The 25230-nt window shown below is 41.9% G+C and overlaps 1 protein-coding gene across 5 annotated transcripts in view; it reads right to left on the bottom strand.

The window, feature by feature from the left end:
* Window positions 1–23789, bottom strand: part of Map3k3 (mitogen-activated protein kinase kinase kinase 3) — an 84173-nt gene extending 60384 nt beyond the window's left edge. For 3 of the 5 annotated variants that reach the window (XM_042282983.2, XM_042282984.2, XM_006970514.4), the window contains exons 1-2: window positions 23632–23774; window positions 9837–9958 (exon numbers count right to left, since the gene is read on the bottom strand). In XM_042282983.2, coding sequence (XP_042138917.1) covers window positions 9837–9958; window positions 23632–23635 — 126 coding nt within the window. In that variant the 5' untranslated portion in view covers window positions 23636–23774. Of the gene's footprint in view, window positions 1–7737; window positions 7831–9836; window positions 9959–23631 lie in introns of all 5 variants that reach the window. The other 2 variants (XM_076543556.1, XM_006970513.4) reach the window with 2 other exon arrangements.
* Window positions 23790–25230: the final 1441 nt, after the last annotated feature.

The raw sequence follows: 25230 nt of genomic DNA, 5'->3' as shown, positions 1-25230 counted from the left end.
CAGGTGAATTTCTATGAGCTCAAGGTTGGCCTGGTCTATGAGTTCCAGGTCAGTCAGGGTTACATATTTAAAAAAAAAAAAAAAAAATTAAAAAGTAAGAACAACAACAACACTTTGGGGGTTCAAGAGGTAGCTTGGAGGTTACGAGTACCTGTTGCTCTTGCAGAAGATTGGGGTTTGGTTCCTAGCACCCACATACTATTTGTAACTTCAATTCCAGGAGATCTGATGCTCTCTTCTGACCTCCTTGGGCACCAGGTATGCATACGTTACACATACACACATTTAAGCAAAAACTCATACACATAAAAACCTTTATAAAAAATGTCAGCACTGGAATCAAACTACCTTAAGTTATGGTTCTACAGTTTCTTGGCTGTGTCACCTGGCACTTGTCATTTAAACCCCCCTGTGACTCAATTTTCTCATTTGCAAAGTGAGACTGTGATAGTACTTACTGGATAGACTTTCCAAAAAAATTAAATTATATAATCAAGCAATGAGATTAGAATGGTATCTGACATACAAGTTCTCAATAAATGATTATAAAAACTCCCTTATCTTTTAGCCAAAATACTTGGAACCAAAATAGTTTGGAATGCACATTTAGGACTTAGGCAGAATGGTGTGTATTCTGGTTATCACATGATGCTTCTCTCTTACTGGAGGCAGTAGCTAGGGAAGCAACCTACAGCCAAGGCAGAATACACACCAGTTATTTCCTGACGTTAGCTGTGTGTAGTTCTGATCAACGGCTTGGGACAGAATTGAGTTCTATATTCTGGCAGCTACATGTTTCAAAGTAGTGCCTGACCCCTCAACATGGGTACAGAGATATGGAGAAAGCTATCTTCCTCCTCATACTGAACATACCAAGTTAAGTCACAGAGACTCGGGGTATGAGGTTTGTTTTGTTGTCAAATGAGTACCCACAAATAAAAACCCAAAAAACTGGGGCTGAAGAGATAGCTCAGTGGTTAAAAGCACTACATGCTCTTCCAAAAGATCTGGTTTAATTCCCAGCACCCACATGGTGACTCACAGCCTAGTTCTATTGGACACCAGTCACACACATGGTACACAGACATGCAGGCAAAACACCCATATACATAAAAATAAATAAAATTTAAACAACAACAAAAACACCCTAAAAATCTTTTATTTTTTGCATAATTTTTAGGATTTTCAAAACTGCAGATGGGGAAGTAGAAACCTGCAAAAATCAACACACACACACACACACACACACACACACACACACACACACACACCCCCCTACCTGCCCATTCTCAGTTTTTTCCCCCATTGTAATTTCTTAACCTGGCCTATGTGTCTATATCAACTACTCTCTTAAACTAGTCCCCCTTCTCAGTGTCAATATTTCTTTTTGTTTCTCTCCTAGAGGTCACACCCAAGGCTTTACACGTGTTACCTCTAGCTAGACACCCTTCTGTGTCATTATATCAAAATCTGAGGGCTAGAGAAATGGTTTAGTGGTTAGGAGTGTTTTGCTCTTCAAGAAGCCTAGAGTTTTGTTCCTGGCACCCATGTCGGGCAACTCACAGCTGCAATTAACTGCAATTCCAGGGAATCTGACAACCTCTTCTGCACATAAATAAAAAAATTTAAAAATTAATTTTAGGGTCTGGGGAGATAGCTCAGTGGTTAAGAGCTCTGGCTGCTCCTCCAAAGGACTCAGCTTCAGTTCCCAATATCCATATGGCAGCTCACAATCTTCCTAGCTCTAATTCTAGGAGACCTGATGCCCTTTCCTGATATCTTCTGGCACCAGGCATTCATGTGGTACATATACATAGATGCAAGCAAAACAAGCACACATATAAAATAGAAATAAATAAACCCCAGAAATGCAATGTAACTTTGATCGTACTGTCCTCTCTACACACATAAAAATCTGAGACCGTGAACCTTTCCTTCCTTCCCCCTTACTCTCTGCTTAAACACCTTTAGCATGGAGCTTCCCGTTCTTCCTGGTATCACCATTGTTGAGACCCTTTCCCCTTAGTCCAGGATTCCTTTTTGTTTATTTTATTTTTTGAGAAAGGGTCTGTACAGAGCCCTGGCTGTCCTGGAATGCACTATGTAGACCAGGCTAGCCTTGAAATTACAGAAATACACCTGCCTCTGCCTCTGATTCCTGAGTGTTGCATTAAACCTGTGTGCCACCATACTCTGATAATCCTAGATTTTTTTTTTTTTTTTTTTTTTTTTTTTTTTTTTTTGGTGTTTTTTTGAGACTGGGTTTCTCTGTGAAACAGTCCTGGCTGTCCTGGAACTCACTCTGTAGATCAGGCTGGCCTTGAACTCACAGAGATCTGCCTGCCTCTGCCTCCCAAGTGCTGGGACTAAAGGTGTGTGCCACCACTGCCTGGCTAATCCTAGATTCTTAAAGCTACTTCTGCACTTCTCAGTTCCTCTCTTCCACCCACTCTATTCTTTTATTTCCTATTATTTATCCCATTCACTCTACATTTTCTAATACCAACCATCCTAAATACCTCTTTCACCACATCCCTTTCTTGTTAAAAAATTATCAGTGATGCCCCTGATCTATAGAAGAAATACTAAATTCTCTGCTATTATTTGCAGCTCCTTCAGTTTACCTGACTATATTATACTGCCTGTTCCCCCAGGATCCCTCTTCTCCAGCCATCTCAATGTGTACCATTGTTCCTCAAATAGGCCGTATTCTTTCCCCTAGGTCTTTATTTATTTTTTCGTTTTGTTTTGTTTTGTTTTTTGTTTTTTTGAGACAGGGTTTCTCTGTAGTTTTGCGCCTTTCCTGGAACTCACTTTGTAGCCCAGGTTGGCCTCGAACTCACAGTAATCCACCTGCCTCTGCCTCCCGAGTGCTAGGATTAAAGGCGTGCGCCACTACCGCCCGGCATTCCCCTAGGTCTTTAATCACCTCTTTCCTAATCGTCACCCCTTATTTCATCCAATTAAACCTTTATATATCTTTACACATGGTTCAAGTGCCACTTCATATCACTTGAAATCACTTCATAAAGGCTGACCTAAGCTCATACCTTTCACTTTCCTGGCTTCTGCCAGCATTCATTCACTCTCTATACCATATAATTATGCACAGACACATCCAGCTGTAATTTCTCTCTCAACCCCTCCCTCTAATTTTTCTCACTTCCTCCTTCCTCTCATTTTTCTAACCCCAACCCTCATTTTTACCCCAAGATATGATCTCACTATATAGCTCAGGCTGGCCTGAAACAATGATCCTTCTGCTTCTCCTGAATGAATGTTGGGGTTACAAGAATCACTATGCCCATCTTCCTTTCCTTCCTCTCCTCTCTCCTTTCCGTGTATTTCCCAATTCCCTGTAAGACTACGTGGTTTCATACACAGAACACAACACATTTTGAGGGGGGGTGTCTTTAAGAAGTTTGACTGTAGGCATATATTAAACTGGCTGGAGACATGCCACAGCTACTGAAAAAAATTTTCAGTATAAACATTGAGGCTTGGGGTACATGGTGGAATGCCTGATCAACACACACAAGGCTTTGGGATGGATCTCCAGTACCATAAAATTGAGGGTAGTGGCACTGTTCCTATAACCCTACCACTTAGAAGACATAGGTAGGAGGATCAGAAGTTCAAGGTTGTCCTTTGCTACATAGTAGTTCAAAGCAAGCCTGGGTTACATGAGGCCTTGTTTTCAAAAAACAAAACAAAACAAAACAAAAACAAAAACAAACAAGCTGTGGTGGTCTGAATGAAAATGGCCCCCACAGACTCATAAGGAGTGGTATTATTAGAGGTGTGGTCTTATTGGAGAAAATGTGTCACTGGGGGTGGGTTTTGAGGTTTCAAAAGCTCAAGCCAGGCTTAGTGGCTCAAATTGTCTTTTTGCTGCCTGCATCCAGATATAGAACTCCCAGATCCAGCACCATGTCTGCCTGCATACCACCATGCTTCCTGCCATGACAATAATGGACTAAACCTCTGAACTGTACGGGAACCCCAATTAATGTTTTTCTTTATAAGAGTTGCTGTGGTGGTGGCAAACGCCTTTAATCTCAGCACCTGGGAGGCAAAGGCCAGCCTAGTCTACAAAGTGAGTTCCAGGACAGCCAGGGCTGTTACACAGAGAAATTCTGTCTTTAACAACAACAACAACAACAACAAAAAAAAACCAAAAACCAAAACAAAACAAAAAAAGTTGCTGCGGTCATGGTGTCTCTTCACAGCAATAAAACCCTAAGACACAAGCCAAAAACAAACACACAAACCCACAAAAGCAACAAACAAAATACCATTCAGATTTAGGCAAATAAAGTCCCCTGTCCACCAAAGCTTATTGTTAAGGAGAAAGTCAACTGGTGAAAGCTATGATCAGGAAAGTTGACAGTGTAAGCCTCACAGCTGACTCAAAGTCAATAAGGATAATATGAATAACCAACAATAATACCAGACTTAAGCAGAAATGACTTCAAGTCTACACATGTAATCCAAAAGGGCTCTAAGAATAAAAAACTCAGGGTTTATTAAGTAAATGTTGTCAATTAATTTGACCTGGTCAAATTAAGCCTCAGTCGTCATCCCTTGCACCCTCTCTCTAATTCTACACTGCCCCTTCTCCCTGTATTTGCTGTTTTTGTTTGACAGGGTCTCGTTATGCAGCCCTGGCTGGCCTGAAACACAAAGGTTTCTGACTGCCTCCACCTCTCTAGTTCCAAAATTAAAGGTATATGCCATCACACCAGGCTATTTGCTGTATATTTTTGGTGGCTCCTTACACATTTGGAACTGGAATTTTTTTGTCAAAGATAGTAAATAAATTAAGTAAAAAGAAAATGGAAATAGTCAATTTTTTTTTATTATAAATGACTCAGGGAAGTAATAAAAAATTAATGGAAGGGATGATTATAAACTAAACTTACAAAGCAATTCTAGGTTTACGTGTATCTTATTTTCAAGCTGGCCAGCCCTCCTTTCCTTATCAACAATCTCTGAAAAAGAAAAGGAGTTCTGCAGAGTGAAGAGTGGGTCTGTCACAGGAGCAGCTTGCTCAATCTCTGGCCTGGTGAAGAGAACCTCTCCTAGAACTCTCGTGTTGGGATCATCAGAAATTGGACTAGATTCACAAGTTTGCAAAAGATCATTAATTAGATAGTAATGACAAGTCAATAAAGGCAGCAAAACCTTAATACTTTTAGTTCCACAACAACCTGCAAAGTTCTGGTTAGAAGTTGGCTTTCCCCAAAGCTCAAATCCATAGCACTAGAACATAGAAGAAATGATAGAATCACTACAACTTTACATTTGTGCTTTTTTTAATAATGTGCAAAATACATCCTTTGATCTTGCAAAAATCTTACATAGAAACAATGACTATTAAATATGTCTATTTCAAACAGAAAAACTGAGGTTTACAAAAGTTACCTGAATTACATTCAATATAATTGCTGTGGCTAGAAATCAACAGGTCTGTTTGTTTTCTGGCTCTATTCCAATCTTTGTATAAGAGCACTCCAAACCATAAAGTATTGCTTATATACATATTTAGAGTCACTGACATTGTTAACTGCTATCATAAAACTCTGTGTCAACAGGTGATTAACAAACAACCATGGGCTAGTGTACTTTACACTAAGCTGTCAGCTCCATGAATTGTGAACTGTGAATTGATGAGTGCTAAAGAGATGCTGTGTAGCATGGACTGTAAAGCCATGCACAGGCCCCAGCTATTCCTAGGATGTGTCATATATCCAAGATGTTCAGTCAGCTATAACTATGCTCTTGGTTTCCAGGGTCCTAACATACAGAAGGGAAATTAAAAAATCACAAACCTACCTCCTAACAAATGGCTTACAGCTGAGACCCCATGCCCATGAACTCCCATAACTACTTAGAACACTTCTTTATACTCAAATGTATTTTCTCTTTCAATTGGTTACCAAGCTTGTTTACTTAAGGAAGCGGATGTCTAAAGTCCTGCCAAACAGATATTCAAATCAGGTTTTCTAGTTCTTCCAGGCCTCAGACCCAAACAATTCTGTCAATGAACCCAGCTCTCTTGGCTTCTCTTTCTGTGCCAATCTCAACTTGGTGTTGCCATTCTCACAATGAAGGACTATTTGCCTTAGCTAACACCATTCCAACCTTGAATGAACCATTTTTTCCCACAAGCCAAAATACTTGATTATCTTTAGTTTCAACTCTGTGGTTTGAATCTTTATCCTAATTTGACACTTCTTAGTCCAATTCGGCATTTCAGCCATTTAAATTAGATTTTTATTTTTCATCCCCTTCTCCTCCTAAACAGAGACCTCTGGCAGAAAAAAAAATATGGTAATGAAAAAACTATTTTATGGACTAGAGAGATGGCTTAGCAGTTAAGAGCACTGGCTGCTCCTACAGAGGACCTGGGTTTAATTCCCAGTACCCACAAGGTGGCTCACAACCATCTGTAACTCCACTTCCAGGGGATCCACCTCCTCTTCTGACACCCATGTGCTCTAGGTATGCATATAGTCTACAGACATACATGCAGGTAAACACCCATACACATAATAAAAAAAAAATCTAAAACACCATTTTATACTTTTCAAACCTAAGCTATTATTACAAAAAAGAATAATAATAAACGATGATTCACTCTACAAACTGTAAGGATCTGTATTAACCGGTCTGTATTAGTAGATTAATAGATTACTCACATTGTCAGGCTCTTTTTCATTACATTAACCTATAAACACATTTTCCCACATATCTCCTGTACTCCTATTTACCCAATTTCTTAGAAACGCATTCTTTTTGTCTTCAAGATTTTGCTAAAGAACTTTCCAGAAATGTCTACATTTCCCAGAAGCTACTAACACACACACACACACACACACACACACACACACACACACACACACACATATACACACACACTCTGTGTTGGGAACCTCATGCACTCTACCAACTGAGCTATCTCTGACCCCTCTTTTTTTTTTTTTTTCTTTTTTTTCTTTTTTGATTTTTTGATTTTTCAAGACAGGGTTTCTCTGTATAGCCTTGACTTTCTTGGAACTTGCCCTGTAGACAAGGCTGGCCTTGAACTCACAGAGATCTGCCTGCCTCTGCCTCCCGAGTGCTGGGATTAAATGCATGCACTACCACCACAACCCAGCTTGAGTTTATAATTATAAATAGCCATCTTCTTCAGCTTCACATTGCCCCAAGAATACAATCTTAATGATGATTCGAATTAATAAGCTTACCACAGAGTGTAGAAACTAATGACCTATGTAGAAGGAATAAATTCACTAATGAATCTGTACATTTCTAAGCATGTACTATCTTGTTGCCTCCCCACTAAGAAAAAGGCCCTTATATTGTTTATAAAGTTGTTTTGTCCAATAAAATAGCCACAAGCCACATATGGCTATTTAATTTAATTAAAACTAAAGAAACCAGAAAATCCATTTGCTCAAGAGCTGCGTATGGTCAGTGACTACCATACTGGATAACAAAGCTACGGAACACTCCTGTCCACACAGAAACTTTATTGGGCAGCACTAACAGAGGCTACTGCTGAGTTATACTATTGTGAGAAATGGTCCCTACAAGACAGAATCTGGGTCACACTAACCAATGACCTCTACAATCCAGTAACACACTTTGTGCAGGAAATGAAATCCACTCTTCCAGCACAAGTGGCAAGTCTAAAAGAACACCGCAGCGTTCATGGGTAATTCAGGTCCTTACCAAAACTTTCTTTGTCTCACCGGCCCCTGCACATGAGCTTGTTGTTAATGTGGGGCTGTTCAGAAGGGCTGAGCTGCTGCTCTTGTGCCTTTTCTTTAAAAATAAAAAACTAAATAAAAATAAAAAACTGAGGTTAATAACTTGTATCTTCCATGCAACAGAAGAATGTTGGATGTTATTCAAGTAAATTGTGGAGCCAAAGAGCCAACAGCTCTTGTTACTATTACTTTCTAACAAATAATCCATTCCGTAATCTTCAAAACCACTGACTTACTCTACAGCAGCAGGCAGAGTTGTTCTTTGTTTTTGTTTTTTAAAGCAAGACTCTTTGGTAACAGCTGTGAAGCTCTAAGCAGGATTCCTAAGAAACTACCCGGGACTCTCTCTGCTCCTTTTCCTGGAGCGATCCCTTAGGGCCTTCTTTTCACCCACTAACTCTATCCATGCCAGCAGTCCAGTCAGGAAAAGATCAGCTAACTGCAGCAGTGCTAGCAAGCACACTCCACATAGGAAGACAGGAAGGAAAGTGAGGTCATTAGACTCAAGCCATGGGGGAGGGGACTCACTTCTGGTAAAACGTTCTTTCCCAACATGGCTTTGAATACAAGTAAATTACAGCAAAGGGGAAGCCACGCAATTAGACAGATTAATGTACAAAAAGTGTAAGGATGAGTTCTAATCTGTTATTTCACCCAGTTCTGTAAGATAATCCTAACAATCATGTTTCTGTGAAAATGTATTATCAAATAAAACGGGAAGAAACACCTTTTCTAGCTAGAAAAAAAAAGATAATCACAACAATAGAGACAGCTTTCTAAACTAATCTATTATAACATGGAGCAAAAACACTCCCCCTAACCCCCAGGGAACCTAGAATTCCTAAAGGCAGGAAATACTCTGGAAGGGTATAGCTGGCAGACCACAGACAGAAAAAAGTTCTAAAGCCTTATACTTTCTTTGTCCTCTCAACAATTGATAGACAAGATTCAACTGGAAGACCCACAGGGAGAATGTCTTGGACAGATTTTCATTAAGCATATACACTTGGGAATCACAGCCATCACAAAGAGCACTAGACATCCACCAGACTATGTGGGACCCCATCCATCCAATCTTCTCTGAAGGCCAACTTAACCAGGAAACAGGATGGTAAATGATACCAGACATGAGACGATTTCAACATCACATAAATTTAAATGTTAACAAAAATAGGAAATGTTTTTCTAAAGCAGCACATGACTCTCAATAAAAAGAGACTCTCAAATACCCAAGCCAATAATGGGAAACAACAATAATAAAATCATTCAGTGCTGCTCTTAAAATATGTTATGTGATACGAATTACTCTTCTTAATTATATTTTACATAAGCTAATATGAAAATTATTTTTCCTGAATATACACTCTAAGGCAGCTGAAGACCTTACAAGTTACAGATCAAGAATCTGATCTGCCAGGGCTGGAGAGATGGCTCAGGGGTTAAGAGTACTGACTGCTCTTCCAGAGGACCCAGGTTCAATTCCCAGCACCCACATGGCAGTTCATAACTATTTATAACTCCAGTTCCAAGGGATCTGACACCCTCACACCAATGCACATAAAAATAAAGTTAAATAAATTATTTTAAAAATTCTGATCTTTTGGGGGCTCAGTGGTTAAGGGCACTGGCTACTCTTCCAGAGGTACCAAGTTCAATTTCCTGCAACCACATGGTAGCTCAAAACCATCTATAATGAGATCTGGTGCCCTCTTCAGGCATACAGGCAGAACACTGCATACATAACAAACAAACAAACAAACAAACAAACAAATGAATAAATATTTTTAAAAAACCTGATCTGCCAAATAATCAATAAAAGCAAAAGAATTACATGAATATAGACTTCATAAGAAGGGAAAGAATTATTCTTATTCTCCACAGATGAAATGCTATGCCAAGAAGAGCCATACCTGGTTGCTATGGATCGTCCACTATTTAACACAAGTGTGAAAGGGACCAACAGTATTCAAGCCTACTATCATAGCCTTAGCTTCTCATATATTCCTCATTTGAAACCCTTCCCTAATAAGTTTGGTTAAGCTCTACCAGAGCCACACATACCTGCCTGTTTGGGTGACCCGTGTCCTTGTTCTTCATAGTCTCATATCCAGACACCCGGGGACGTCGGCTCATCTGGAGGGCCACCAGGTCCTTCATGATCGAGTCTAATGCCTCCTGTTCATCTGCATTGAAAGAGAGTATGTGGGCTAAGATACTTCAATAAAGGCCAATAAAACACTATTTCGACTAGTTATATTTCTAATATTCCAGGGAGTAAAATAACACATCTGAGCCAGATGTGGTGGCACATGCCTATAATCCCCACCCTTGAGAGGCAGAGGCAGAAGGATAACTACAAGTATGAAGTCAGGCTAGGTAACATAACAAGACCATTTCAAAACACAGTAACAGGACAGACCCTGTAATTCCAGTCACACAGTGGTTAAGAAAAAGATAACTAAGGTCAAGCTATAGCAATATGAATTTTAATGTTCTCTTAACAATCCTCCAGATTTCTGGCAATGCACTGGTTGGCACTGAGGGAGTAGTTTATTCAATGCCAGAGGAATTCAACGATGAAAAGCTTGAAAAGTTGGAGTGAGAAACAGCACAGCACAATATAGTTGGTCATTGAATGAAAATAGATAAATTCAGCAAACTAATTTGGGGCAGGGTTGGTTCTAGACCTACCTACCTATCATCTTTCCTTTCTTTCTTTTTTTTTAAAAAGGGCCTCGCTATTTATGTAGCTCAGGCTGGTCCAGAACACGACAGACATCCTCCTGTCTTAGCAGGCTAAGTGGGATTTTTACAGGGTTGGCAACTCCATATATCCAACCAGACTTACTCTTAAAGTACTATGTGTAAAAGAGGACATCTTAAAGGACTGCAGGTAGCTGCTTTGAACACAGTTGTTTTACATGTCTAACCTTTAAACACTGCTTCTAACTACAAATTTTACAGGTTAGGCAGCTTCTGACGGGGAAGTCAAAGGGTAGTTCTCCTGTTTTTCTTCCTTAACTGGCCAGAGCCATGCATCATCTCTACCTTACTGGCTTTACTTTCAACCCCTTTCTCTTAAATACTGTGAAATACTAGAGTTCTCACTTTCTGAAGACAAATTGTCCAAAACCCAGAATACAAACCAGCCCCATCTCAAGCTTTATGAAATTCTCCCAGAGATCTTTACCCATTCAAATAACATTTAACGACTGAAAATAAGTATATCTGTTGATCTGGAAGAGAACATGTGGGTGAGCTGTCACACTCCCCAAGTGACTCACTTGGGAACTTAGGGCACACCTTTAAAAAAAGCAAGTAAAAAAGCCTCCACCCAAAGACAGTGCCCATCTTCTGCCCTTTATTCTTGTCCCTTAGAAATATTAATACTCCATGGGAAAGAAAGAACAGCATGAATCTGGTCTCTTCTCCAACACTACTTGCCTCTCCCCTCTTCCTAGGACACCTCTGAAGAGACATAGGAAAGGAAGTACAAAGATACCTACAAAGATATTTTTGACTGTCCAGAAAAGTAAAATTAAATTTAAAACTTGCAAGAAAAAAAAAATAAGAGTAGTTTCCTATATACTTCCACTTTAAAATATATACAAAAATTATCAGTCCAGTACCGTGGCCATGCCCTTTAACCCAAGCACTGAAGAGGCTGAAGCAGGAAGTTCTTAACTTGGGAAACCAACCTGGACAATGCAAGACCCTGTCTCAAAAAAACAGGAGAAAGGAAGATGTATTACACTTATAGTTCTAATGCTCAAAGATTAGAAACCTTCAATAAAATAATTCAGTAATGGAGATAACTAATGAGGAAATGGGTTCTTGAGAAAGGCAAACATAAACACAACTATTTTATATTTTTCTAGCAATTTCTCTATTGGCTTTTTAAAGAAAGAGAACTTGATGTAGAAAGGTGGCTTAGCTGGAGCAGAGAATTTGCTTGTCCTATTGTTTTTAATCTAATAACCAAAATTTAAAAAAACAAAACAAAACAAAAACAAAAACAAAAAACCAAGCCAGGCATGGTGTCACACACCTTTAATCCCAGCATTCAGGAGCAGAGGCAGACGGAGCTCTGTGACTTCAAGGCCAGACTGGTCCATATAGTTCTAGGCCATTCAGGGCTACATAGTGAGATGCTGTCTTTAATATATATATATATATATATATACACACACACACACACACATATACACATAAAGACAAAAGGGGGGAGGTGTTTTTTTAAGGGCTGGTGAGATGGCTCAGTGCAACACTGGCTGTCTTCTTGCAGAGGACCTGGGTTTGATTCCCAGCATCTACAGACAGCTTACAACCATCTATGCTCCAGTTCCAGGGGAGCCAGTACCCTCTTCTGGCCTCCTCTAGGAGCAAGGCAAGCAAGTGGTGCACAGACATACATGCCAGCAAAATACCAATACACAGAAAATAAAATAAATTAAAAAACAAACAAACAAGAACAGAGGCTGGGGGTATACATATGCAAGACCCTGGATTCAATTCTTAGCAACACACACACACACACATACACCCTAAAGCATAGTATCTAAACTGGCTTAAATGTGATAGACACAATATAAGTAAGATTAGCACTAGATAAACATCTGAGAAGCATCCAGTAAAAGTATTGTGAGCCAACCCATAGAACCATAGAGGCTATATATATAGCATGGAGGTCCCTAGGACGACTGTGGCATATAATAAATTTCAGTTTTACTCAATTATTGAAAAAAAATAGCCAAATGAATGGAAACACATGAACTATGAACCAAAGACTGAGGGGCTCCTAGCTGGATCAGGCCCTCTGAATAGGTGAGACAGTTGATTGGCTTGATCAGTTTGGGAGGCATCTAGGCAGTGGGACCAAGTCCTGTGCTCATTCCATGAGTTGGCTGTTTGAAACCAGGAACTTATGCAGGGACACTTGGCTTAGTCTGGGAGGAAGGGACTGGACCTCCCTGGACTGATTCTACCAAGTCGATCACAGTCCTCGGGGGAGGACTTGTCCTGGAGGAGGTGGGAATGGAGGGTGGGCTGGGGGTAAGGGGAGGGCGTGGGAGGGGGGAGAATAGGGGAACCCATGGCTGATATGTAGAACTGAATGGTATTGTAAAATAAAAAATATATATCACAAAAAAAAAAAAAAAAAAAAAAAGTATTGTGAGCTTAATATATGTACGGAGGTTTGGAAAGGTTGTTTTTTTTGTTTATTGGTTTGTTTGTTTTTGTGTGTGGGGGGGTTGCTTTGGTTTTGGTTCAGTTTGGAGACAGTATAGCCCTGTGTATCCCTAACTGGCCTGGAATTTGCTATGTAGACCAGGATGGTCTCACAGAGGGGTCCACTTGTCTACATCCCATGTCCAGCATGCATGAAGTTTTTAGTATCAATATTACCATGTGAAAAATTAAGAATGTCAGTGTAAGTTGTTAGTATTAGTGGTTAACATATTTCAGTACTTGCCTATTATGTATCAGGCCCTACTTTCAATCTCTAGGAGAGGGAGGGAGGGAATATTAAAATTTGCCATTGTAAGGGCTGGTTTATCAAGTTGACAAAGTTTTCCTCCAGGAAGCTAACCAATTCTCAGTGTTATTTGGTGTTCCTAGTATGAACTGACAACATACTAGGAGAACGGTTTGGCATTACTGACTGAAATCTAGGACAGCTGACCTAAGTGAGGCAGGGATATAAACTGAATTTTATGAGGTCAAGCATAAAACTAGAAGCAGTGAAGTGTTTCAGCTGATATTTCCAACTACAGACATAGATGAAGACAAGAAGTGAATTGAATGGCTCTTTTAGGCATTGCATCCTAGACTGAGATTTTAACTAAATTATCTGGATTCCTACAAAAGCAACTCTTTCAAAAACAAGAGCTTTCTTAGAAGGCAGCAGGCAAGAATATGAACTTTGAGTCAGAAACAGATATCTGAGTTTAAGGAATCCTTAAGTAAATCATGTCTATTCCCTAAATTTCAATTTCCTCATTTGCAAAATGGAGGTAATAAAGCATCATTTTACAGAACTGCTAAGATACAGACACAGAGAGATGAAGAAAGAAGAAAACTTACAAATTACTTCTCATGGTACTTAGTAATGCTTTAAAAATGCTGGCTGGTATTGTCATCAATATGAAAAGGTCAGTGGAAAAAGACTGGAAGGGCTATTTAATCTACCCTAGATTTAATTTATTCCTGAATTTTTATTAATCATTAACAACAACCATTTGCTCAATATCTATCATGCATTATACATTAGAAAGCTTTTTTAAAAAAGATTTATTTTACTTATGTGAGTGTTTTGCCTATGTATATATACCACATGTATGCATGCCTAGTGCCCACAGAGGCAAGGAGGTAGTGGATTCCCTGGAACTGGAGTTATGGGTGGTTCTGAGCTGACAAGTGGGTGCTGGGACCTGAACCCAGGTCCTTTGCAAAAGCAGCCAGGGTTCTTAACGGCTGAGTCACCTCTCACTTTACAACATTTTAAAAGCAGCCAGAAGTGGCTAAGCCTGACTTTAATCCTAGCACTTGGGAGGCACAGGCAGGCAAATCTCTATGAGTTTGAGGCCAGCCATATCTTATAGTGAGACAGCCAGGACACTAAACTAGGACAGCTAAAACTACATAGTGAAACCCTTATCTCTCTTAGAAAAGCAAGAGAGAGAGAGAGAGACAGACAGACAGACAGACAGACAGACAGAGAAAGTTTTCAACGCTACTTCAGGGAACCCAAACTCTTGGGGTAAAAACATAAAACAAGCTGGGAGTGACGGCACATGCCTTTAATCCGAGCAATGGGAGGCAGGGGAAAGTAGACCTTTTGAGTTTGTGAGGTCAATCTGGTCTCCATAAACAATTTCAGGCCAGTCAGGACTACCTGACTGGTAGTGAGACCCTGTCTCAAAAAACAAACAAACAAACAAACAAACAAACAAAAACAACAAAAAAACAAACCTTTAAAAAGAATAAACAGGCCGGGCGGTGGTGGCGCACGCCTTTAATCCCAGCACTCGGGAGGCAGAGCCAGGCGGATCTCTGTGAGTTCGAGGACAGCCTGGGCTACCAAGTGAGCTCCAGGAAAGGCGCAAAGCTACACAGAGAAACCCTGTCTCGAAAAACCAAAAAAAAAAAAAAAAAAAAAAAAAAAAGAATAAACATACAATGTCATTTTTAAAAGCAGGCATGTTGACACACACCTGTAATTCCAGCACTTAAGATACTATCACAAATATGAGGCCAGCCTGGGATAGAGTGAGAGTCTGTCTCAAAATAAATAAATAAATAAACAAACAAACAAACACACACACACACACACCCCAAAAGGCTAAACCAGGTATGATGGCACATACTTCCAAATTCAGCCCTTGGGAAATTGAAGCAGGAGGATCACAGCAAGTTCAAGGCCAGGTTGGCTTTACACAGCAAGACCTGGACTAAAAACAACAATAACAAACAAACAAAGTAAGCTAATATGGACAATATACAAACCAGTATACATAAATACAAATATGTGAAAATATTTTTAAAATGTGAGTAGCAAGGATTTATATATAGATGATTTTATATAATCATTGACAGATTAGATTCTTTCAGAATAGCAAGCTATTTCAGCTATGCCAGAAAGCTTACAAAGTGAGCTGAAGGAAAAAAATAAAGAATTATCAAATAAGGGATAAGGCAGAGAAAAGAGAATCAGACTTTGATCAATACACTACCAGAAAGAACCATAAAAAAAAAGAAGAAGAAGAAAATAGTAGAGATTAAGAAATTAGGGTTGGGGCTGGAGAGATGGCTCAGCGTTTAATAGCACTGGCTACTCTTCAGAGGTCCTGAGTTCAATTCCCAGCAACCACATGGTGGCTCACAACCACCTCTAGTGGAATTTGATGCCCTCTTCTGGCATAAAGTCATACATGCAGATAGAGCTCACACATAAATAAATCTTTTTTTTAAAAAAAAAGAAAGAAAGAAAAGAAAAAGAAATTAGGATCATTTGTTGTAGCATGCCTACAATCCTAGTGCTTGAGAGGTAGAAAGAAGCAGGAGTTCAAGATTATCCTCCACTATATGGTGAGTTCCAGGCCAGCTAACAATGAATGAGAATCTGTCTCAAATGCTCAAATGAACAAACATGGGGTGTGGCGATGGCTCACTGGGTGAAGGCACTTGCTGCCAAGCCCGACAACTTGAGTTGGATGTCTGGGACCCACACAGAGGAAGGTGAGAGCCAACTGCCAGAAGCTGTCCTTTAAACCTCTACACACATGCACCATGGCACATGTGCCCTGCCACCCATAAAAACGCACCCACGGGATTGATTAATTAATTAATTAATTAATTAATACATGTTAAAAGAAAGTTAGGAATCTAGGAAGGGTATGATATGTGTATTCACAGAAAACAGGGAATCTACAAAACAAGGATCTGAGTTCAAGTTTTAAAAAATGGAAGCACAGGTTGGCAAGATGTCTCAGCAGGGAAAGGTGCTTTGCCATAAAGCCTTACAAACTGAGTTTGATTCCTGGAACCCACATGGTGGTAGGAGAGAAACAACCCCCACACAAATTATTCTCAGACCTCCACACATACACTGTGGCACATGTGAGCATGTGCCTGAAGCACACACAAGAAGGAAGCAGGGAGGGCAGGGGAGGGGAGAAGAGAAGAGGGGAAGAAAGGAGGACGAGAGGAGCAGAGGCTCCTAAGAAATCACAAGCAAGCAGGAACCTTAATTCTCAGTAGCTTGTACTTTTTCCTCTCTTTTTTTCTGACCTATGGTGTGGGGTAATATACTCCCCTTTCTAGCTCCAGTAGGAAGTTACTTTTCCACATTGAACTTCTATCTGAGAGGTCTTTAAGGTACTTCCCTTTTATGAGTTCTCTTGGTTAACCCAGAAAAATTACAGGAAGTACCATGTCTTATAATAAACATCATCCTACAAGGTATCTACCACACCACACACTCTCTTTTCCACATTTACAAATCCACAAAGTAATATTTTGTTGGTGGTGGTCTTTTTAGACAAAAATCTCTCTATGTAGCCCTGGCTGTCCCTGAACTTGCTATGTAGACCAGGCTGGCCTCAAACTCAGAGAACAGCCTGCCTTTCTCCCAAGCACCGGGATTAAAGGAGTGCTCCACCACACCCAGTCTAAAGTAATATTTTAATCTTTGTTTTCACTTAACTAATGATGTTATTTCTTCATCTTGCCAAGGCTCTGTCTTAGCTCTGCCAGGTCATCTGATTAAACTGCTCAACTCAAGAGAGCCCGTGCTCCCGAGTCCCTGAGTCAGATTTCACTTTCTCTTCATGACATTTCATCTATTTCCACCGCTTCTACCCTGACCATATCCAGGCAAAAACCATTTTACAGTAAGTATATACAAAGACTCAATCTTCAATTCACACACACAAAAAATTGCTTCTTCAAGAACATGAGTGAAGACTGGTGAGATGGCCCAGCCTATAAAAGCTCTTGCCATGCAAGCCTGATGCTCAGATCCACAGTGAAAGGAAAGAACTGACTTCCAAAAGTTGTCCTTTGACCTCTCTCTCTCCTCTTCTCTCTCTTCTCTCTTCTCTTCTCTTCTCTTCTCTTCTCTTCTCTTCTCTTCTCTCTGTCTCTCTCTGTGTCTCTCTCTGTGTCTCTCTCTCTCTCTCTCTCTCTCTCTCTCTCTCTCTCTCTCTCTCTCTCTCTCTCTCTCACACACACACACACACACACACACACACACACACACACACACACACACTTAAAGAGCATGCATGGTTCAGCCAGGCATAGTGGTGCATACCTGTTGATCCCAGCACAGGAAATGGAGGCAGAAGGATCAAGAGTTCATGGGCAAGTTTAGTTTGAGCCCAGTGTGGGCCACATGAGACCCAGTTTCAAAAAACAAACAGAAAATGGTAGAAGCCAATAGTGGTGACTTACATCTGTAATCCCACCAACTAGGAGGCAGAAGCAGGTGGATCTGTGTGAATCCCAGGCCAGCCAGAGCTACAGGTTAAGACCCTGTCTCAACCTCTCCTCAAAAGAAAGTGTAATTTTTAAAAAAAACATTGAGCCAAGTGGTGGTGGCGCATGTTTTTAATCCCAAACTTGAAAGGCAGAGGCAGGCAGATCTCTGAGTTTAAGGCCAACCTGGTCTACAGAGGGAGTTTCAGGACAGCCAGGGATACACAGAGAAACCCTGTTTAGAAAAACCAAATAAACAAACAAATAAATAAAAAAATAAAAATAAAACAAAAACAGTATTGAAGTTTTGCTAAAAGGTTAAATACTGGTATTTATTGTTCTGTTACTCGGATCTATAGCAATCTATAAAAATTAACTAAGGCTCAAAATGTTAAATACACATTACAAAGTAAAGCACTGCTTCCTTGCAAAAAATCAATAGAATCACCATTTTACACCACTGTGTGTATATTTATTAACAAGTACTGTGCATGTGCCTGTGGAGGTCAAAGGTTGGAATCAGGTATGTTCCTGTACATCTCTCCACCATATTTTGGGGACTGGAACTCATTGAACCTGGAACTTATCTATTTGGCTAGGCTGGCTGGCCAATAAGCCCCAGGAATCCTCTTGTAGGCCTCCCCAAGCACAAGCCCCCACACGTGGCTTTTCATATAGTACTAGGGATTTGAACTCAGGTCTTCAAGCTTGCATGGTAAGGACCTTACCGAAGAAAGTTAACTGTCAGCCCCTCTTCATTATATTTTAATACTTGATGAAACTAACCTAAAGCACTAGAGACTATATTACAGTGTTTGTGTGTGTGTGTGTGTGTGTGTGTGTGTGTGTGTGTGTGTGTCATAACCCTTAAATTACAGAATTGGTCTCTTCTTGCAAATAATTATACACTTTTGGCAAGGTATCTACAATCACATACCAAATCTGAAACAGACAAGGGATACTCAATCAGTAAGGTTTAGGCAAGCATTCCAAAATCAAAGGTGGGGGGTGCCTGGTGACATGGCTTAGTGGTTAGGAGCACTTGTTGCTGTTGTAGGGAACCTGGGTTCAATTCTCAGTACCCACATACATTGGTTACAAACCATCTGTAACTCTAGTTCCAGGGGATCTGATAACCTCTTTTGACAGCAGCAAAATGCACATGGTGGTATATAGACAAAACACTCACAAATAAAACTAAATCTAATAAAAACAAAACCCCAAACCTTTTACCTACAAAATGTGAAACATTTCTGATTCTCAGTACTTTGATAGTATGAATAGAATCTTAAGGGTCTCACACATGTTAGGTAGGGCACTCTACCATTGAGCTATATCCCTAGTCCTGATTCTAAGCACTTTAGATAAAGAATACTCAATTTTAATTTGTTTGCATATTTCTGCTTCACCTTACCTCTCTGTAACCTCTTGGAACAGAAAAATGCAGGCCCAGGGCTTAATATTACACCTGAACAAAGGATGCACTTATCAAATGGGCAAAGACTACGTGGACAATTTATTAAAACAATACAAAACAGGAACACTTGCAACAGGAAAACTGACAACTTGGTTTAGGGTTGTAATTGTAACTTACAGAACTAGGTCTGTGTTTCTAGGGTTCCAAGGCTTGGCAACACCCGGGGACAGTCTCATTTGGCTAGAATCTAACCACCCATGTAAAAGATTCATGATTAACAGTAGGCATGATTAACAACTGTTTTGGAAAATTTTGAATCACGGTCTAATAAATTAACACACCTATATCACGAGTAGATTTTGTTTTTGTCCTTTAAGATTTATTTTTATTTATGTGTATGTGTTTGTGTGAATGTCAAAAAGAGAGTGTTAGACGCACTGAAGCTGGGATTTCTGGAGGTTGTGAGTGGCCTGATTAGAGTACTAGAAGCCAGGCTCAGGTCCTCTAGAAGAGCAGGAAGAGTTCTTAACCACTAACTAATCTCTCCAGCCCCTGGTGTTTGTTTTTTGAGACAGAGTCTCAGGAGCTGGGGCCATCCATACAAGACACAGGAGCAGAATTTTGATATTTATTTTTAAATTATTTTTTAATGTGTAATGTGTTTTACCTGCACGCACACACACACACATCTGTGTACCACATGTGTGCCTGGTGCCCACAGAGGCAGAAATGGGGCTGCCTCTGGAATTAGAGTAACAGACAGTTGTGAGCTGCCATGTGGATGCTGGGAACTGTGCCTCAGTCCTCTGGAAGAACAGCTAGGGCTCTTAACCACTGAGCCATCTCTCCAGCCCAGATTTTTTAGTATTTTTTAAAATGACAGTTGGGGGCAGGAAAGATGGCTTAGTGCATAAGATTGCTTGCTCTGCAAGCATGAAGACCTGAGTTTGAATCCCTAGCATCCACACAAAAAGCCAAGAATGGCTTTAACCTGTAACTCCAACAGGTGGATCTTCAGAGTTTCCTGGCTAGTCAGCCTAGCCTAAGCAATACACTTCCAGTTCAGGGAGAGATCTCCATTTTAAGGCAGAAATGTGGAGAGTATGGAAGACACCTGAAGTCTTGCTCTGTTTTTCACACATATATGCACAGACGCTCCTTCCCACACAATCCCATGTACATACATAAACACACACACAAAACTAAGGATAAATGAATAAAGAAAAACAAAAAATATAGTTGGTGCTAGGCCTAATGGTACATGCCTCCATTCTCTGTACTTGGGAGGCGGAGGTGGGAGGATCAGGAGTTAGAGACCATCCTTACTGCATAGCAAATCTGAAGTCTATTTGGGCTACTTGAGACTGGGACTCAAAACCAAAACAAAATAAAATACAGTTGGTTTTAGATTTTTTTTTTCTTTAGAGACAGGGTTTCTGTGTAGCCTTGGCTGTGGTTTTGGATTTTGAAACAGTATTTTAGACATTTGTAAAAAGTAAATTTGCATTCAACTCAACCTTACTTAGGGAAATACAGAGAGTGGGGCTAGAACTAGCCATCTCTAATCCTGTATTCAGCTCCCTAGACTGCTGTAACATTTCCAAATCCCACTTTAATGTATCCCACTTCACCATTTTTAATATAGTCCACTAAGCTTCAGATTACCTATAGAACAAGAGCAGGGAAACAGCAAGGAAGTCCCAGGAATCATTAACAATATTACTATAATTACTGGAAGAAATTCTAGTATGTCCAAGAAAAAAAGTCCAGCCCAATTTCAATAGTCACACAGTATCAAAGACAAAAACAAACAAACAAACAGAAAAAGATTTCTTATTATATACAAGGCTAAGTGTACTTTCCAGTTTCCACTAGATGTTTGCTGGGGCTAACAGACAATATAAAATCTGACCTGTTTTCATTAACAAGTCAAGTTGTCAAACAGGCTTGAGTCTGGAGCATAGAACAGCTCAGGAAAATATGACTATAAATCAAAGGACCTGCAAGGCAGAGATGCAAATTAGTTTTAGTCCTTTAGTCACTGGCCTGGAGTTGAAATGTAATGAAAATATTAAGGAATCTCTTTCATTAAACGTTTGAGTTTGTTTATTAGGTTCTGGGAAAGCAAAGGGAGAAGGATTACTACAAGTTCCAGGGTAGCTAGGTTTACACAGGGAGACCCTGTCTCGGAACAAAAGAGAGAGAGAGAGAGAGAGAGAGAGAGAGAGAGAGAGAGAGAGAGAGAGAGAGAGAACGAACAAACTCAAGAGAGAGCACAGGGATGTAGCTCAATGATAAAGCGCTTGCCTAGCATTCACAAGGCTAGGGTTTGGTGACCAGCACTGGAATAAAAAAATACATTTAAAAACTGACATGGGGTCAAATGAGAAGATACCAAGTTCCTGTTCTTTTTCTTTGGGACTTTACCCACATAGTTTCCTTCCTCCCAGCATTGCTTTTCCATGTATTTAAACACTTGTTGAAAACATTTTCAAATGTGAAAACAGGCTCTCATCTATTTTCCTGTTAGATGATGAGATGTGGCCCTCATTATCTGGACACTCACACTGGTTTTGCAATCAAAGTGTTACGTGTAAGGTCTGTACACCCTCAAGGATCTCACACTCCCCTTTGGAGCTTAAGGCTCACCCACAGGACAAGAAGGAAAACTTACTAGATTATCACAACAGAAATCCATAGTTCAAATATTTAGCTTAAATTCTGTAGAAGATAAATATTTGATGCCTATGAGGACAAAAAGAACCCTCTGCCCCATTTATAAGAAGCATTCCGCCGGGCGTTGGTGGCGCACGCCTTTAATCCCAGCACTCGGGAGGCAGAGCCAGGCGGATCTCTGTGAGTTCGAGGCCAGCCTGGGCTACCAAGTGAGCTCCAGGAAAGGCGCAAAGCTACACAGAGAAACCCTGTCTCGAAAAACCAAAAAAAAAAAAAAAAAAAAAAAAAAAAAAAAAAAAAAAGAAGCATTCCATAAATATTAGAATATGTGCATTATAAATCTTTATTTGTGAAGCCTTACTGGATTCCTTTTGTGTCTAATTCTAAGATGAGACTTCTGTAGAAAACAAAAAAACAAATAAACAAGCCCTGAACTATATCATGGAAAGGGAACTGAAAACCCAGCAAATGGACAAATCCTTCCCATAATGTATGAGGGGCAGCACTGAAGAAAAAAAAAAGTAATTCATTTAAAATTAGAGTAAAGAGATCGAGCACAAATGAGTATCTGGCCAATGTGCCAGTGTACCCACTTAACCTCCTACAAAAATGACGACCTGGCTATAAGGCAAAGCAAACATTAACATTTCATTTTTATATGGACCACTTCATAGGAGAAATGAATACTTCTGCAAAGGAGTCTTTCACTAAATTTTACCCTTTCTTACTTAGGACTAAATTTTACCTTTCTTACTTAGGACTAAATACAAGACTAAATTATTTTGCAAAACCCAACTGAGACCAGGAACAAGAGCATCACAACACCTGCCCCAACTGGAGAAGCAAAGTATATTTAAAATGTCACATGCTCCTTAGCTGAGTCCAAGTCTTTTGGTAAAGTACCAAAATCATGCGAAATATAATTCAGTTGAAATACTGTGTGGAAGACATTAAAAGCTTTTCTTAGATTACATCTTCACAGCAGAACTGCAAATACTGACAAAAAGGAAATGATTTCATAGTCATTCTTTTGTGTAACGAATGCCTCTTTCAAAAGTTACAGTTTCAGGGATAGCGCAGGATAAAAATAATAGCAGCTGGATTTTTCCAAAAGTAGGGTTTGAGCTATAACCCCACAGCACCCATCATTCTTAACTTCCAGTAATCCGGGAGGAGCACAGATCGCATTTCCCAAGCCCGCTATTGCTAACAGGGGATCCGCGTCGAATCGCCTCGCGGTCCCGCATACCCTCCCCCCTGCGCAGGGGAGCGCACGGAGCTCGAGAGCGAAGCCCCGGGAACTCACAGGCCAGCCTGTGTGAGCAAAGGGAAGGAAATGACACAGGCAGGAAAAAAAAAAAAAAAGCAAATCAAGGAAAAGACACAACAGCAGCTGGGCCTGCACCAGGCTCCAGCCCCGGCCCCACACTGCGCTCCGGCTCCCCCACCCTCAAGCTCGCGGGCCAGCTCGCTGGGGACCCGAGTGGGCGGCCCCGCCGAGCACGGGCCTTGGTCCCGCAGACCCCTCCCGGGGATGCGCCGGCCGCATGCCCGGAAAGAGAGCTGCCGAGTGGGTTTGGCCGGCAGGGTACCCCGGGAGGGTCCCTGTAGCCAGAACCGCCGGTAGCGGCGCCACGAACAGGCGAGCGGTCCGCGGACCTCAGCCCCGGGCCCCGCAGGCTGTCCATGCCTGTCAGGCGGCGGCCCAGGGTCCTCCTCCCCTCAGCCCGGGGCGGGGCGTCGCGAAGCAGCGCGGGCACAGGCCGGGGCGGTGGCGATACTCACCCATGGTGGCGATGGCGGCGGCGGCGGCTACAGCCCAGAAGTGTCACCTCCGCAGCCTATGCTGCATGCCGGGGGAGCAGGCGGCGGGGACGGCAGCGGGCCTGGCTCCGCGCGGGGGCCGTGGGCTGCGCTGGCTGCGCTCGGGGCCCCCGCCGCCTCCCCAGGCTCCGGCTCCGGCCGCGGCCGGGCGCTGTGGCATGAGCAGGGTGGCCCGCTACATCCCCGGCGCTCCCAGGCTCGGCCCAGCCCGGCCTCGGCGGCGCCACTCGGCCCGCCCGCCTGCCAGTCCCGAAGTCCAGAAGTCGCTCCGTCCGGCCACTGTTCTCCACCTCAGGAACGCTCCGAAAAACAAACCGCTGGGCGCGCAGCTAGCCTCGCTGTCCGTCACTCATGTCAGCATCCGCCAATCTCAGGCAGCCGCTGGGCCTTGGCACCACCCCCACTCACCCTGGCAGCCAATAGCCAGGAGGAAGTCGGATCTTCCCGCCCCTCCTCCCGCTCACTCCCAACGCCCTCACTCTCGGCCGCCAGCTAATCACGACGAATCAATCCCGCCTACTCTCACAGGATGCCAATGGGCGAAGTCAAGGCGATTTCCGAGGGCTGTCTAGAGCCTGCCAATCACCGAGACAGCGCCCGTCCTCTCGCTCCTAGCCAATCACGGAGAGAGCGCTGAGACCCGCCCCGGTGCATCGCTAGCTGGCGCCCTCGGCCTCCCTTGCCGAAGGTGTGGGCTGCTCCAATCACAGCTCCGGCCTGAGGCTCCGCCCACAACATCGCCTCGACTCCGTCGCGGAACCCTGGGCGAGCGCGCGGGCTGGCGCCGTTCCCCTCCGCGCCTGCTGTGGTTCTGGGTTCGGTAAAGGCGTTTTCTGTAGAGGCAGAGAGCCTCAGAAAACGGGAACCTTCGGCCCTCCAGTTGTCGGTTGTCCGCGACCTGGCGGTCCTAAGGTGCCCCGCCCCTGCCAGTGCGAAGCGTCTGGCGCGGAATGGGCGGGGAAGGTTTGGCTGTGTGGTTCCAGGCTTGAGGCCACTGTGCTGCACGATCCTCTGGGCAGCCTGCGGCTCTAGATGCCGCTTTTGCAGGCTGGATGGCAGTCTCGCCACTTCTCTCATTCCCCTGGGTCTCAGACCTCCGAGGCTACACCCATGGGTCCTGATTCCTCCGTCCCCAAAGGCTAGGGAAGTGCTGGAACGTGGATCCCCACATTCTGAGTTCTGCTAGAGTTGCTTTTGGACAACAGTTTTGCTCTTAGAATTATATAAAAGCGTGACACGTTTTAAAAAGAAAAGTGCAGGAAAATAGAAAAATATCTACCCTGGAGATAGTTTTATCTATTTCCTACCTAGATATACAACGTTTGACAAAAAATAACTTCATATTGTTTTGTGGTGTGCTAACACTTGTATAAGTGTTTCCTGTGCCACTAAATATTGTCTCAAAACAATTGTACTGGCTGTGTGATATTTCAAAAGAGCATTGTGATTAATTTCTCCAACTCCCATTGTTTCAACAATTTATACACCCAGCTTGTAGATTCCAACTCTACCCCCAATTAATGTGGGTTCCCTTTCTCTGGACACTATTCTAGTGACTCT

This window comes from Peromyscus maniculatus, chromosome 8 (genome assembly GCF_049852395.1).
Source record: "Peromyscus maniculatus bairdii isolate BWxNUB_F1_BW_parent chromosome 8, HU_Pman_BW_mat_3.1, whole genome shotgun sequence".
Lineage (NCBI taxonomy): Eukaryota > Metazoa > Chordata > Mammalia > Rodentia > Cricetidae > Peromyscus > Peromyscus maniculatus.
This window is presented reverse-complemented; position numbering and strand designations above follow the sequence as displayed.